Source organism: Eubalaena glacialis, chromosome 7 (assembly GCF_028564815.1).
Source record: "Eubalaena glacialis isolate mEubGla1 chromosome 7, mEubGla1.1.hap2.+ XY, whole genome shotgun sequence".
Lineage (NCBI taxonomy): Eukaryota > Metazoa > Chordata > Mammalia > Artiodactyla > Balaenidae > Eubalaena > Eubalaena glacialis.
This window is the reverse complement of record NC_083722.1, coordinates 58797861-58815136: the sequence shown is the minus strand read 5'-3', so window position 1 is coordinate 58815136 and position 17276 is coordinate 58797861. Positions and strand designations below refer to the sequence as shown.

At 41.4% G+C, this 17276-nt stretch overlaps 1 protein-coding gene across 1 annotated transcript in view; it reads right to left on the bottom strand.

Annotated features, from left to right (window-relative positions):
• TGFBR2 (transforming growth factor beta receptor 2) overlaps window positions 1-17276 on the bottom strand; it is a 93574-nt gene that overhangs the window by 14572 nt on the left and 61726 nt on the right. Inside the window, exons 4-5 of the mRNA XM_061196451.1 lie at window positions 9602-10401; window positions 7820-7961 (exon numbers count right to left, since the gene is read on the bottom strand). Of these exons, the coding sequence (XP_061052434.1) occupies window positions 7820-7961; window positions 9602-10401 (942 nt within the window). The remainder of the gene's footprint in view (window positions 1-7819; window positions 7962-9601; window positions 10402-17276) is intronic.

Here is a 17276-nt window from a genome sequence, read left to right as displayed (position 1 = left end):
CTCGTGTCTCCTGCATTGGCAGATTCTTAACCATTGAGCCACCAGCAGGTCCTTGTTGATTATCTATTTAAAATATATTAGTGTGTATATGTCAATCCCAAACTCCCAATTTATCCCCCCCTGCTGGCCAACCTTGCTCCTTTGGTAACTATAAGTGTGTTTTCTAAGTCTGTTTCTGTTTTGTAAATAAGTTCATTTGTATCATTTTTTTTAGAATCCACATATAAGCAATATCATATGATATTTGTCTTTCTCTGTCATACTTCATTTACTATGATAAGCTCCAGGTCCACCCATGTTGCTGCAAATGGCATTATTTCATTCTTTTTAATGGCTGAGTAATATTCCATTGCATATACGTACCACATCTTCTTTATCCATTCATCTGTTGATGGACATTTAGGTTACTTCTGTGTCTTGGCTATTATAAACAGCGCTACAATGAACATTGGGGTACACGTATCCTTTTGACCCATGGTTTTCTCTGGATATATGCCCAGGAGTGGGATTGCTGGATCATATGATAGCTCTATTTTTAGTTTTGTAAGGAACCTCCATACTGGTCTCCATAGTGGCTGCACCAATTTACATTCCCACCAGCAGTGCAAGAGGGTTCCCTTTTCTCCACACCCTCTCCAACATTTATTGTTTGTAGACTTTTTGGTGATGGCCATTCTGACTGGTGTGAAGTGATATCTCATTGTAGTTTTGATTTGCACTTCTCTAATAATTAGTAATGCTGAATATCTTTTCATGTGCCTCTTCGCCATCTGTATGTCTTCTTTGGAGAAATGTCTATTTAGGATCTTTTGCCCATTTTTTGATTGGGTTTTTTTTTTTTTTTGATATTGAGCTGCATGAGCTGCTTGTATATTTTGGAGATTAATCCCTTGTCGGTCGCATTGTTTGCAAATATTTTCTCCCATTCTGTGGGTTGTCTTTTCATTTTGTTTATGTTTTCCTCTGCTGTGCAAAAGCCTTTGAGTTTAATTAGGTCCCATTTGTCTATTTTTGTTTTTATTTCCATTACTCTAGGAGACGGATCAAAAAAGATATTGCTGCAAGTTATGTCAGAGACTGTTCTTCCTATGTTTTCCTCTAAGAGTTTTATAGTGTACAGTCTTGCATTTAGGTTTTTAATCCATTTTGAGTTTAGTTTTGGTGTTAAAGAATGTTCTAATTTCATTCTTTTACATGTAGCATTCCAGTTTACCCAGCACCACTTATTGAAGAGACTGTCTTTTCTCCATTGTATAGTCTTGCCTCCTTTGTTGTACATTAATTGACCACAGGTGCGTGGTTTCATTTCTGGGCTTTCTATCCTGTTCCATTGACCTATATTTCTGGTTTTGTGCTAGTACCATACTGTTTTGATGACTGTAGCTTTATAGTATAGTCTGAAGTCAGGGAGCCTGATTCCTCTGGCTCTGTTTTTCTTTTTCAAGATTGCTTTGGCTATTCAGGGCCTTTTGTATCTCCATACAAATTTTAAGATTTTTTTGTTCCAGTTCTGTGAAAAATGCCATTGGTAATTTGATAGGGACTGCATTGAACCTGTAGATTGTCTTGGGTAGTACAGTCATTTTGACAATATTGATTCTTCCAATCCAAGAACACGGTATATCTTTCCATCTGTATGTGTCATCTTTGATTTATTTCATCACCATCTTATAGTTTCTTGAGTACAGGTCTTTTGCCTCCTTAGGTAAGTTTATTCCTAGGTATTTTATTATTTTTGATGCGATGGTAAATGGGATTGTTTCCTTAATTTCTCTTTCTGACCTTTTGTTGTTAGTGTATAGGAATGCAACAGGTTTCTGTGTATTAATTTTGTATCCTGCAACTTTACCAAATACATTGATGAGCTCTAGTAGTCTTCTGGTAACATCTTTAGGATTTTCTATGTATAGTATCATGTTATTTGCAAACAGTGATAGTTTTCCTTCTTTTCTAATGTGGATTCTTTTTATTTCTTTTTCAGCTCTGACTGCCATGGCTAGAACTTCCAAAGCTATGGTGAATAAAAGTGGTGAGTGGACATCCTTGTCTTGTTCCTGATCTTAACAGTGAAAAGCTGAAAGCATTTCCTCTGAGCATGATATTAGCTGTAGGTTTGTCATATACGGCCTTAATTATGTTGACGTATGTTTCCTCTATGCCCACCTTCTGGAGAGTTTTCATCATAAATTGGTGTTGAATTTTGTCAAAAGCTTTTCTACATCTATTGAGATGATCATATGGTTTTTATTCTTTAAATTATTATTGTGGTGTACCATACTGATTGATTTGCAGATATTGAAAAATCCTTGCATCCCTGAGATAAATCCCACTTGATTGTGGTGTATGAAAATTCTTTTTCAGGTAGATTGCCTGTCTCCACTTCACTTAGTTGTTCTCCTGGGGTATCTTGTTCCTTCATCTGGGACATATTCATCTGCCATCTCTTTGTGTAACTTTCTGTGATTGCGGTTTCTGTTCCACAGGCTGCAGGGTTTTATTTCTTCTTGCTTCTGCTGTCTGCCCCCTGGTGGATAAGGCTGGTTCAATGGGCTTGTGCCAGCTTCCTGGTGGGAGGGACTGGTACCTGCCCACTGGTGGCTGGAGCTGGGTCTTGTCCCTCTGGTGGGCAGGGCTGTGTCAAGGGGTGTGTTTAGCAGGAAGCTATGGGCTCAGGAAGATTTTAGACAGCTTTTCTGCTGATGGGTGGGGCTGTGTCCCCACCCTGTTGATTGGCCTAAGGCATCCCAGCATTGGAGCCTACAGGCTGTTGGGTGGGGCCAGGTCTTGGTGAGAAAATGGCGGCCTCCAGGAGGGCTCACGCCAATGAGTACTCACCAGAACTACCGCCACCAGTGTCTTTGTCCCCGCAGTGAGCAAGAGCCACACGCTACCTCCACAGGAGACCCTCTGATAACAGCAGGTAGGTCTGGCCCAGGCTCTTATGAGGTCACTGCTTTTTCCCCTGGGTCCTGGTGTGCACGAAACCTTGTGTGCACCCTCCAAGAGTGTTTCTGTTTTCTCCAGTCCTGTGGAATTCCTGCAATCCAACCCCACTGGCCTTCAGAGCCAGATGCTCTGGGGGCTCCTGATGCCAGACCCCCAGGCTGGGGAGCCTGACGTGGTGCTCAGAACTTTCACTCGTGTGGGAGAACTTCTGCCATATAATTATTTTCTAGTTTGTGTGTTGCCCACCCGATGGGTATGGGATTTGATTTTATCACGATTGCATCCCTCCTACCGTCTTGTTGTGGCTTCTTCTTTGTCTTTGGATGTAGTGTATCTTTTTTGGTAGCTTCCAGCATTTTTTAATCGATGGTTGTTCAGCAGTTAGTTGTGATTTTGGTGTTTTTGTGAGGGGGGTGAGCTCACATCCTTCTACTCCGCCATCTCCTGAGAGTCTCTGTACCCTCAGCACTTTGAGTAATGCCTTCCATGCAGTAGGTACTCAATAAATATTGGTTTAGTGAATGAAAGAATGAATAGATATATCTTCAGAGAAATAAGGATAAGGAAGTTATCTCAGACTTTAAGGCACTGAGGCTGTAACACACTACAGCATTTAATAGCCTTGGGATTCTTTTAACAGAGACTCACCCAGAGGTGAGAGGAAAGTCAAGCACTGGAAATGTTCAGAAGTGAGGCCATCACTGAATGTTCCCCAAGTGTGTGACTGTCTTGCCAGATGCTTCCAGAAAGGCTTCGAGTCAAAGGCCACAATACACAGCGTAGCACTGACTACCCCCTTCTGTAAAAATAATAATGGTAGTCCTAGCTGCCATGGGCTATACATGCTCTCCATTGGTCAGGCCAACACTGTACTAGGAAGGTTAGCGTCTGTGGGCCAGAGCCAGACAACAGGGCTCTGATGCCTGTCTCTACAACTTTCCCACCTCCTAAAACCTCAGTTTTCCCATCTGTAAAATGGGGCTAGTAACAGCACACCCTTCAAAGAGTCCTTGGTAGAGGGAATGAGTTGTTCCATGAAGCAATTGCTTATGTAATGGTAGTTATCGTTTCTCGGTGGCCTTCTTCATCTGGACCAAACCTACTTCTACCAGAAAGTCTCTCCCTTTTGACGACTCTCTTCAATTATGACAACCCATCTCTTGAGCTCCTAGGTGGAATCTTGTGGTAAGGGAGCTGGACCAGCTGGCTTCCAAAGGGTGCTATTACCACCTCTGCATTTTCTCACCTGAGAAGAGTGCGGCTTCTCCAGTGTTGTGCTGTCTCTTGTTTGTGTTTCCTCTGTACTTCTTGCACAGAGAAGACACTTCTGAGCCTCACTGTTCCTTTGAGAGCTGACCTAACCCTCCTTGCCTGACCCTACTGTTGAACTCCCTTTAGCCAATCTGGGCACTCAGTCCCTTGTCCCCTGCCTCGCCTGTAAAAAAGTCTCCTTCCATGTTCCAGGCCCAGTAAATAGTACGAGACAAAGCCTAGCACTAAGACCTGTGACAAACGCAGGGAGAAGCAAGCAAGGCCTGCTGGGCATCCACGCCAAGAGTTTGGGCTCAGCCCTGAGAACAGAACAGAGTCACTTGAGTCAGGAAAGCTGGGATTTCACCTTCTCCTCCTGCAAGACCGTTCTTTGATGCCTAGTCTCCTGCTTCATTCAGTTAGATGTCCTGCTACTCAGAATAAATGGGAGAGAATATCAGTGGATCTATATTGTGAAATAAAATATCAATCTATAACTCATCACACTGAGGTAAGCATTTTCCACATTTCCTTTTCTGAAATGAGACTGTCCATGAAAAATAGTAATTACATATGCTGTATTTCAAGTCACAGAAAGAAGTTTAAGCTTCAGGAAAGCGCTTTTATATCCTGCCCTCTCTCTGTATAAATTAAAGCGTAATATCAACTAGAGGGATATTGTCTATTTTATGTGTAAGGTAAGAAATGTGTCTGAATGTGCAAAGTTTTTAAAAGTAAGGGAGAAAAAAAAAGTCTGTTTCATCAGTAGACAGCAAGCTTCTTCATGGAAATACTTGTCCTTCCATCTGTGTTTGTACAACAGGTTAGAGGGAACACACCCTAACTTCCCTTAGAAGGTACTAACTTTAATGTACCCTCTAAGGGGCTCTTTAAATATAAAAGAAAAGTCTCTGTAATTAAGACTAGGCTGAAAATCTGCCTTCATGGTTTTTGAAGCACAGACACAAAAAATCAGAAAACAAAACAAAACAGAAAAAAACTACTTTTAAAAGAAGGCAAAAGAAAGGGTTTAATACATGAGTTCACGCACTTAATCAAGTGAAGGGCTGTCTGCTGGACAAAAGTGAGGATAGACAAAGAACTTTGATTTTTGCAGCCTGAGCGGAGATGGGAGGAACAGTACTGTGGGCTTAAGATCAAACAAAATGAAAACCGGGATGGCCTCTTTCCGGTTCCCTAAAGCTGTCTGTTCTTATCCTAAAGGTTATGAAAGGTTTTTTGAGGCTTGCTGAACAAATGGGACCCTGTTCCTTCCTTGGGAAAACTTATTTATACTGTATCCGTTTTTAGACCTTGTAAAAGCTGGTGAACTCGGTTCTTCCCCATTAGCCTGAATTCTTCCACACTCAGCAAATATCAACAGGAAAGGGCGTCAGTCATTGATAACCGTGGAAGCAGGGAGCTCACATCAGGCCTTAAGAAGCTGGCGGCACTGCCAGAGGGGAAGACACGGACACAGTCTCCAGCTCACGTTTATAGAATGACGGGCTTGAAAGGATAAGAGAGATACCGAAAACAAGGTAAATTTATTCTGAGACGATGACAACATCATCTTTGTCTCTTCTGACACAACTCACACTGGTCTGGTCTAAGGATTCATTTTCAAGCTGTCAAAGCTTTCAAGCAGAAAATGATTCTCAGTGGCTGAAACTTGATTAAACAAATTTCACTGTGCAAGAAAAAACTGTTACTTTTGGAAGTGCTACGGGGGAAGACATCTCAGGCAGGAAACCAGAAAATAACAGGGTCAGCCAGACAGGAAGTGCCATCCCCATGCAGGGACCCAGGGAAACAGGTGATGGGACAGCAAGGCTCCCAGCAGGACCCATCCTAGAGAGTCAGCTAAGAAAGTTCTCAAAAGGAGGAATTATCAGAGCAGGAAATGGTGCCAACCAGATCCACCTGGAGCAAAATGCTAGGTAGTTTGGCCCAGTGACCAAAGCTGTTATACTCTAAGCGACAAAGTAAATATTGATAATATTAAATACCCATAGAACAAGATAAATATCCACAACTTCATACTCATATAAATACATAGTGAAATGAATAAATAAAAGGGGCTGGTGAGAGAAAGGACAGATATTTCATAAGCAGAATATCTATGAATAAATGTAGAAGGGATAAGAAAAACAGAAAATCACCATTAGGCAAACATTCCAGTAATAATTGTAGCTGGCAAGAACTACTGACGGACCCTAGAATTAGCAGGTAAAATAATGGTAAAAAACAGGTCTAGTCTCCTTACTAAACAGGTGTTTAGTAGAAACAGGTCAAAGTGCCTTCCCACAAGATTTGTATTAATTACAAATGGAAAAGGTAGTATCTTTACAGGGAGAAATGTGGAGACACCTTCACCACGTGATGAGATTGGACAGCACACTGGCATCTCCACCCGCATGTGACACCCTGAGCAGGGCTCAACATCATTTCTGTGGTATTCTTGCCTAAAAATGCACCTTCTCAATCTAATCATGAGAAAACATCAGAGAAACCCAAAGTGAAAGACAGTCTATAAAATACCTGGTCTGAATTCTTCCCAAGTGTCAAGGTCACGAAAGAAACACAGACTGAGCAACCATCACACATCAGAGGAGACTGAGGTGGCCTGAACGCTAAGGTAACGTGGAATCCTGGAGTGGATCCTGTTCCCCATTACTAGGAGCTTGGAAGTACAAGTTAGTCCTATAGATTAATTAAAGACATGGTACCAATGTCAATGTCCAATCTTCCGCAGCTGTGCTTGGTTTAGGTAAGGTGTTAGCACAAGGGGAAGCTGGGTGAAGAGCATATGGGAACTCCCTGTGCTACTCACACAGTGATTCTGTGTGTCTAACATTATTACAAAACAAAGGGTTAAAATTGGAGTTAGCTTGGCTTGACTTAGCATCTAGCCAGGACCAGGTTGGGATACGTCAATTTTCTAAGGTGAGACCTAAGACCCTGACGGAAACCACTGAGAGAAGGGTCAGAAAAGGATAAAGTGATGTAGACATCAGCCAATCCCATCTCCAAGAAGATCAGGGGACAATGCTCTCTAAAACGATGACATCCCCCTGTACCCCTGAAGAATACTGCATTCCTCAATAACCTCTCTTCACTAGATATTTCAAAACCTAAACAAATATGTCAAACCATTTTGCTTGTTTTGTTCAACAAAGGAAAGTTATGTCCATAAAAGTAAATTTTGAGTCAAATCCAGTTCCTGGATCATATAATTCTGAAAAACCTTAAAATACAAAATGAAACAAAAGTCAGATACTTTTCTGAATCATGGTACCCATTTGATACGCAGAAATAATTCTTATGAATATTACTAGTGTTCATCTCTTGCCAGATATGTAAATATCTGTGGCACGATGGGTCAAGAGAAAACTAATTATAAACTTCAGGAAAGGAGATAAAATGCTTTATGCTCCAAACCTGGCTTTCAGCTATAAAACCTAGGCTTTTTAGCACCATTCCGGATCGTTCTGGAATAGCTGTGTCCTACCAGATCTCAATGAGCGCTCTGTATCCCTGGAACCGTGTTGAAGCAAAGAGCGCGACATCACGCTCGAAGGCGCGTGAGGCACCACTGCACCGCGACGGTGTCCATGCCTACCTCCCACTGCGCTGCAGCGAGATGTCATTTCCCAGAGCACCAGGGCCATGGAGTAGACATCCGTCTGCTTGAAGGACTCGACATTCTCCAGATTCATCCTGGACTCTAGGACCTCTGGAGCCATGTATCTTGCCGTTCCCACCTAAAGCAAAAACAGACATTGAGGCCCATCACTGAATTCCAGCTGCATACCTATTTTCAAAATATAGCTGATGTTTGTCCCCTACACGGGTAGTTGACCTTTAAAAAGCACAATGCTTTTAAAAGTAACAAGACCTGCACAGAAAGGTACAGCTTATGTAATTATTTTTTTAAAAATAGGTGTTCTCTCCCTGAAAACCCTTTAATGAATATAAAGAAAAAAATGCCACAATAAGGAAATGCCAAACCCCAGAGCTGCTTTGTTTAGCTCCGTGACATATGTCATCGTATCAAGTATACAAAAACATCCTTGCAGAGAACCTGAGCGACCACGTCAGTGATATTTTTGATGCTGATTTTTGTTTTTGCAAATTACATACTTTTTCACCCTTGTAACTCCAAGATTTGTGGTGAAATAATAATTACCATTAATTTTTTGTCACTTGAGAATTGTCTTAATCTTCTTTGTTTACCCCATGGCACATTCTAGTGTGCCGAGCATGTCGTATAATTACATAAAATCTCTGCTAAATTGAATTGTATGAAAGTATGTCCATTAAGAGCCCAAACCTGGTCATTTTATAATTTTGATGGGCATGCTATGTAGTTTTATTTGAACGATGACTGGTAGTATGAAAACACTGCGATACATAGGAACACAGAAGAAATGCTTCTGGGGAAAAAAAAAATCACTTGAATGTTTGATAATGCAGCTTGTATAGATTGACTAAATAACAGTGAAGTCCTACCTTCCCTAGGATCCAGGGAACGTCAAGTGAGTTGATAATATCACCCCAAATAACGCTTCTTATTGGCATGCATTAGTAGAAATTTTTCTTTTTAATAGGTCATTGCATGACTTGTTACCCTGGCACAGTAATCTGTCCGTGTTTCAACATGTTTATCTCTGCACTTGGATGTGTGGCCATGGACCCGGAGAGCTGCCTGAGCAGTGACTAGATGCTTCAAAAGCACTCCCCTCAGCCTGGTTAGAGGAAACAACGGTGCTCTCAACACTTCACTCTAATCCACAGCCAAGCTTCCGGCATGTGAAACATAAAGAATGACGGTAATGTTAGTATCTGATAGCTCCTTAACCAAAAAGGTTTCAATTTTAATCTGTGAGATGCTTCAAAAGAGGAACTCTTCCTTCACCCAGTCCGTCACTCACTCTACAAATACTTATTGGTCACTTTCCCTGTTCAAGGCCTTGTGATGGATGTGACCAAATAGATGTGGATTTGGACTTCAAGGAGACTGCCTTCTAAAATGGTAAAAAAAAAAAAAAAAAAACCAATATAAGGACCAAGACTACAGAGTAGCAAGGGCTGAGTACAACCCTAAGACAGGAAAAAGATAGAGATACAGTACTAGCAGTGTTCGAAGCAAAGGAAAATAATGTCCAAATGGAAGAGAAATGAGGACTGACTCAAGGAGAAATGCCTGTCCTAAGCTGGTAAGGATCTGGAGAACCAGGGAGAGAAAGCTGCTGGTTGGCAGAGGTACCCTGGCATGAGAGCGGGGTGCAGTCAGGATTAACTGGATTCCCTGGACCAGTGTCAGAGTGCAGGGCTGATGGAGATGAGAAGGAGGGGTGCCAGTAGCAAGGGGAGGGGCCCAAGGGGGCCGGGGCTGCCCTACCTGCCCACTGTTGGCCAGGTCATCCACAGACAGAGTGGGGTCCAGCCGCAGGGAGAGGCCGAAGTCACAGAGGCAGCAGGTGAGGTCTCCCTTGACCAGGATGTTGGAGCTCTTGAGGTCCCTGTGCACGATGGGCATCTTGGGTCGGCCGCACAGTGTGTGGTCGCTGTGCAGGTGCGCGATGCCACGGGCCAGCGAGCTGCCCAGCCTGCGCAGGTCCTCCCAGCTGATGACGTGGCGCGTCAGGTACTCCTGCAGGTTGCCCTTGGCGTGGAAGGCGGTGATCAGCCAGTACTGCTTGCCCAGCTCCGTCTTGCGCTCCTCAGCTGTCAGGAACTGCAGGATGTTCTCGTGCTTGAGGTTGATGTCCGAGAAGATGTCCTTCTCCGTCTTCCAGGAGGCATATTCTTCATAGGGGAAGATCTTGACGGCCACGGTCTCAAACTGCTCAGACGTGTTCTGCCTCAGCTTGGCCTTGTAGACCTCAGCGAAGCGCCCTTTGCCCACCAGGGTGTCCAGCTCAATGGGCAGCAACTCCGTGTTATGATTGATGTTGTTGGCGCAGGTGGAGCTGATGTCGGAGCGGTCATCCTCCAGGATGATGGCCAGGTGCTCACTGAACTCCATCAGCTTGCGCGGCTTGCCCGAGTCCCAGGCCGGGCTCAGCTTCTGCTGCCGGTGGACGCGGTAGCAGTAGAAGGTGACGATGACGGCAATGGCGATGCCCAGCGGCGGCAGGAGGCTGACACCTGTCACTTGGAAGATGACCAACAGCAAGTCGGGGTTGTTGGTGGCATATTCTGAGGTGGAAACAAAGGAGAGAAGGAGCTGGGTCAGCAGGTGTGCCCTGGAAGGAAGTGGTCCACACCCCAAGTATTGTAGGTTTTACCTTCAGCATAGTTTTTATGGACAACATATGGTGAGTTTTTATTACAGGCATGGATGCTATTGTGCACTTGTCCAGTCTTGCCTGCCTCTGGCCATCTAGTCAATATCTCCTACTCTTCCCTCAAAACTCATCTTAGAAATCAAAACTCAACATCAACCAATCAGAGAATTGTGCATGAGCTAATCACATACCCTGGGATGCCCCTCCCATGCCTGGTTTTTAAAAGTGGTTTGCTGGCACTATTCACAATAGCCAGGACATAAAAACAACCGAAATGTCCATCGACAGAGGAATGGATAAAGAAGATGTGGTACATGTATACAATGGAATATTACTCAGCCATAAAAAAGAATGAAATAATGCCATTTGCAGCAACATGGATGGACCTAGAGATGATCATACTAAGTGAAGTAAATCAGAAAGATAAAGACAAAAACCATATGATATCATTTACATGTGGAATCTAAAATATGGCACAAATGAACCTATCGATAAAACAGAAACAGACTCACAGACACAGAGAACAGGCTTGTGGTTGCCAAGGGGTAGGGGAGGTGGGAGAGGGATGGATTGGGAGTTTGGGGTTGGCAGATGCAAACCATTACATATAAAATAGATAAACAACAAGTTCCTACTGTATAGCACAGGGAACTACATTCAATCTCCTGGGATAAACCATAATGGAAAAGAATATTAAAAAAAAGGATGTACCTATATGTATAACTGAATCACTTTGCTGGACAGCAGAAATTAGCACAACATTGTAAATCAACTATACTTCAATTTAAAAAATGCTTTGCTGAAACCCTTCGGGAGATTCGGGGTTTTTGGGGGGGGCGGTGGTGGGCATGAGCTACCTGTTCTCCTTGCATGGCCCTGCAATAAATCTTTCTCTGCTAAAAAAAAAAAAAAAAAAAAAAACAACCCACAAAAAACCCCCACAAAACTCAGCTTAAACGTCACTCCCTAAAGGAAATTTAGGAAAACATTCTATTTTATATATTCTCATAGCATGCCACATTTTTCCTGTGCAACAAGTGAGCACAATTTGAGTTAAATAACTATGACTTCATTTAGTGGTTTCATATCTGCCTTTCCCTACTTTCCCCACCCCAGCAGACTGAGAGCTCCATGCTGCCAGGGACCATGCCTTTCTTCTCCATGACTGTAACCAGCACTTAGCACACATGAGGGCCTTAATAAGTAAGTGTTGAATAAATGGATGAAGCATTTACTGAGTGGTCACTAAGCTCCAAGCACTGCAGGAGGTTTTGGGAATATAGAAAATGACAACTCCTGCCTCCAAAGTGCTCATGTATATGGTATCTGGTGAAAACAAAGAGACAGCCACAGTCCTGCCGCAGTCTGTGCTCTTTTGTAAACTCTAACTTGTCCTGTTCTGCTCAACACCCAGGCTACCACGAAACATCAGCTCTGGGCCTACTGGTCTATGGCAAGGGTCTCTTTGGAAGTCAGTTACCTTATATCCCCCTAATGTTTCTCTTTTCAGTGTCATGTGATTTATAGCTTCATAGAACAGGGATATTTAGTAGCAATAATGGAAACATTAGTGAGAGAAGTTATAGAAGGAAGTGCAGGCCAGTTTCCTGACTGGGACCACTGAGGCAGGCTCTGTGGGGGATGGAGAAGAGCCCTTATCACCAGCTAAGTAACTACAATGTCTTGTTCCTCAAACTTTGATTCATGAGCTGGCCTTGGTTGGCTCTGGTTAAATAGTTTTCTTCTTGGGAAGAAGAACGTGGATGGAGATGCTCAGTGGGCAAGAGTCAGGGAAACATAGTTACAGTTCAGGGAGAGCTTTGTGCTAGCCTGTCTCCACTGGGAACGGATGCCAGAATTCTATTACTTTATCAGTCATTCATTTTCTCTCAAAGGTGCCCACTAAGGAGCAGTCCTCATGCTCAGAAGCTAGATTCATTCATTAAACACAGCACTACTGAGGTCCTACTAGGGGATGGGACAGCCCTCAAAGCGGAGATGACCCAGCAGAGAAGTTAGGATGTGTCTACACCTGCCTGGCAACATCCAGCAGTCTGGGATGGAAGCTAATGCGTGCCCCCATCGCTGGAGTGTGGGAAAGACAGAGAGACAGGGTTGGCACAGTGGTAAGGACTGTGAGCTGGCCAGTGAAGGATGGGAAGCAGTCAATGATGGCAGAAGGAATGTTATGTGAAGAAGTAAGAATACAGGATCTAAGGAAGAGCAGGAGTCCCAAACTGACAACTGTGCACAAAGGAATAGAGAGGAAAGTTTGGGTAGGTGGTTTGGGACCAGACATCATGTCCAAGGATGGATTCATAATTATATAATTGGCAGTATTCACCTACCGGTGCTGTATTTTAAAAAGTGATGAGAATACAGTCCAGGTGGAACAGAGATAATCTCTCAAAGGGAACCCATTACCTAAATGGTATTTGATGCCTTCACTTAATGAAGCACAGAGAGAAATGAAACTAAGATGATGTCAAGTGGCCCTATGATTAACTACCTATTCTTAAGGGAAGTTCTAAGTGGAAATGCCAACTTCCACTGACTATTGTAGATGAAAGCCTTAGGTCTTACATCTATTTGATGCCAGTAAAAACATGAAAAGTACCCCCAAACATCAGAATTTCAGCAACCAAAAGGAAAAAAAAAAATCACTATTTTGGAGGAAGATACATGAATGTATTAAAAAGAATAGACAAATTCAACAAGGTAGCAGGATACAAGATTAACATACAGAAATTGTTTGCATTTCTTTACACTAACAATGAAATATCAGAAGGTGAATGTAAATAAACTATCCCTTTTAAAAGCACATCAAAAAAACAAAAAACAAAAAAACAACTTAGCGATAAACTTCACCAAGGAGGTGAAAGACTTAATATGCTGAGAACTACAAAACATTAATAAAAGAAATTAAAGATGATTCAAAGAAATGGAAGATATCCCATGCTCTTGGATTGGAAGAATTAATACTATTAAAATGGCAATACTACCCAAAGCAATCTACAGATTTAATGTGATCCCCATCAAATTACCCCTGACATTTTCACAGAACTAGAACAAAACATCCTAAAATTTATATGGAACCATAAAAGACCCAGCCAAAGCAAACCTGAGGAAAACAAAGCAGGAGGCATAACCTTCCCAGACTTCAGACAATACTACAAAGCTACAGTAATCAAAACAGCATGGTACTGGCACAAAAAGAGACATACAGATTAATGGAACAGAATAGAGTGCCCAGAAAAAAACTCACACACCTACAGTCAATTAATCTTCAACAAAGTAGGCAAAAATATAAAATGGGAAAAAGATAGTCTCTTCAGCAAGTGGTGCTGAGAATGTTAGGCAGCTGCATGTAAATCAATGAAGTTAGAACACACCCTCACACCATACACAAAAATAAACTCAAAATGGCTTAAAGACTGAAACATAAGACATGACACCATACAACTCCTAGAAGAGATCATAGGCAAAAAATTCTTTGACATAAATTGTACCAATGTTTTCTTAGGTCAGTCTCCCAAGGCAATAGAAATAAAAACAAAAGTAAACAAATGGGACCTAATCAAACTTACAAGCTTTTGCACAGCAAAGGAAAGCATAAACAAAACAAAAAGAAAACCTACAGAATGGGAGAAAATATCTGCAAAGATATGACTGACAAGGGCTTAATTTCCAAAATATACAAACAGCTCATACAACTCAACAACAACAACAAAAACAACCCAATCAAAAAATGGGCAGAAGACCTAAATAGACATTTCTCCAAAGAAGACATACAAATGGCCAACTGGCACATGAAAAGATGCTCAACACTGCTAATTTTTAGAGAAATGCAAATTAAAACTACAGTGAGGTACCACCTCGTAGCAGTCAGAAGGCCCATCATTAAAAAGTCTACAATTAACAAATGCTGGAGAGGGTACAGAAAAAACGGAACCCTGTTACACTGTTGGTGGGAATGTAAATTGGTGCAGCCATTATGGAAAACAGTATGGAGATTCCTCAAAAAACTAAAACTAGAGTCACTGTATGATCCAGCAATCCCACTCCTGCGCATATACTCTAACAAAACTATAATTCAAAAAGATACATGCACCCCTATGTACATAGCAGCACTATTTACAATAGCCAAGACATGGAAACAACCTAAATGTCCATCAACAGATGAATGGATAAAGAAGATGTGGTGTGTGTGTGTATGTGTGTGTGTGTGTATACACACACACACACAATGGAATATTAGCCATCAAAAAGAATAATGCCATTTTTCAGCAACATGGATGGACCTAGAGATTATCACACGAAGTGAAGTAAGTCAGACAGAGAAAGACAAATACCATATGATATCACTTATATGTGGAATCTAAAATACGATACAAATCAACATATCTACGAAACAAAAACAGACTCACAGATATAGACAACAGACTTGCCAAGGGGCGGGGAGGGGCAGGAAGGAATGGGAGTTTGGGATTAGCAGAGGCAAACTATTATATATAGGATGGATAAACAACAAGGTCCTACTATATAGCACAAGGAACTATATTCAATATCCTGTGTCAAACCATAATGGAAAAGAACATGAAAAAAGAATATATATGTATGTATAACTGAGTCACTTTGCTGTACAGAAGAAATTAGCACAACATTGTAAATCAACTATACTTCAATAAAATTTTAAAGAATAGGAAGAAGGAAACAATTTGGTGATTGAATCTTGAAAACCTAAGTTCTTACACTGTCAGGCTTGAGTGGGACCCAGGGAAGGTGGGACTAGAGGCTTCAGTGTGGTGGGACAAAGCGATTACAAGAAAGATTGGAACTACAAGTGAAACAGAAGATCTTGTGCAGAAGTATGGATGGTCTCTCTTGTCCAGCAAAGAATGAACCTGGAGATCAAGATTGAGGGGACAGATGAAATGATATTGAGATGCAGCAGAAAATAAGGTTCCCCTCCTATAACTCCACCTCTACTATCTGGACTCTCCAATGGGCGTGTTTTCTTCAGGTGGCCACTTGTCTTTAACAACATAAAATGTCTTATAAATAAATGGGTTTGATTCTCTGATTGCTTGTTCCTCCCATGAAAAAGTAAGCTCTACAAGGGTAAATCCACACATACTGATCACCACGCTCTACCCAGCAGCTGACTCAGGGCAGGGCACTTAGGTACTCAGCAAATGTTTCCTGTAGAAGCTGAATGAATGATTACTTATGTGGGACAATATCCCTCCCATTCTTGGATAAAGAAGATGTGGTACATATATACAATGATGGAATACTACTCAGCCATAAAAAGAACGAAATAATGCCATTTGCAGAAACATGGTTGGACCTAGAGATTATCATACTAAGTAATTCAGAAAGAGAAAGACAAATACCATGTGATATCACTTACATGTGGTATCTAAAATATGACACAAATGAACCTATCTATGAAACAGAAACAGAATTACGGACATAGAGAACATTGCCAAGGGGGAGGGGGGTGGGGGAGGGATGGAGTGGGAGGCTGGGGTTAACAGATGTAAGCTTTTATATACAGAATGGATAAACAACAGGGTCTCTATAGCACAGAGAACTATATTCAATATCCTGTGATAAACCATAATGGAAAAGAATATGAAAAAAAAGAATGTATATATATATATATATATATATGTATAACTGAATCACTTTTCTGTATAGCAGAAATTAACACAACATTGTAAATCAACTATATGTCAATTAAAAAAAAATCCCTCCCATTCTTTATGCCCTACAGCAGGGGTTGGCAAACTATGGCCCCAGGGCCCACAGGCTGCTCTTGTACAGCCTCAAGAGCTGTGAATTTTTCATTTTTAAAGGGTTGTTTAAATACAAAAAGAAACTAAGTAGTTCATACAACAGAGATCACATCTGGCCCAGAAAGCCTAGAATATTTACTACCTAGCCCTTTACAGAAAAAGTTTTCTAGCCCCTCTTCTATTGGTGTTATTTTAACAACCTGCAATGCATTGGCAGAATTTGGAGAGACTTCATTCTGGTCCAATGTGAATATTCTTTTACGTATGAGAAAACAACACAACGAAAAAATTTTAAATATTAACTGCATAATTACTTAGCTATGTCTCCAATTCATTAAAGGGTGTAAAACATCCAAATGAACTGTTCATGTATCACTGATAATTTTATTTTCTAATTCCTGTCCCTACATGTAAAAGGGTCTTCCTTGCTGATTTCTAGTCTTCTTCAGGCTAAGGGAAACACAAAAACAGAAATCTCCTTTAATTTATTAATTGAAGAAGACTCTAGAAATCCCCCTTTTAATGTCAGAAACTAAAGTGTTACTTTCCCCTCAAATTTCCTTTGATTTCTTTTTGAAAACCTATAGGTAAAAATGTGGTGGGGAAGGAATTATCTATTAACATCTGTCAATCTTGAAACTTCAAAGAGGTGGTGAAAAACCCTAACAATAGCAAATCAAGCTGAAAGGAAGCTTTGGGATGTGGCTTTATCTAAACAGAAGCCACCCACACCCTCTCAGAGTTAACCCTTGAGCTGCTCCTAGAAAAACCAACAGCTATAGCTATGGTAGGTACAAGCTAGCTTCTCCTTTACTCAGAGACCAGCAGGAAATATTTCTTTTTGCCAGCCCCCAGTTACACAGAAACTCATAATTATCGAATACAAATTATGTACTTCTCTGTGTGCCAAGAGTTTTATATAATATTTATATTTAATTGAAAGAAAAACCCTATGAGGTAGATACTGCTATTATTATAAACCCAA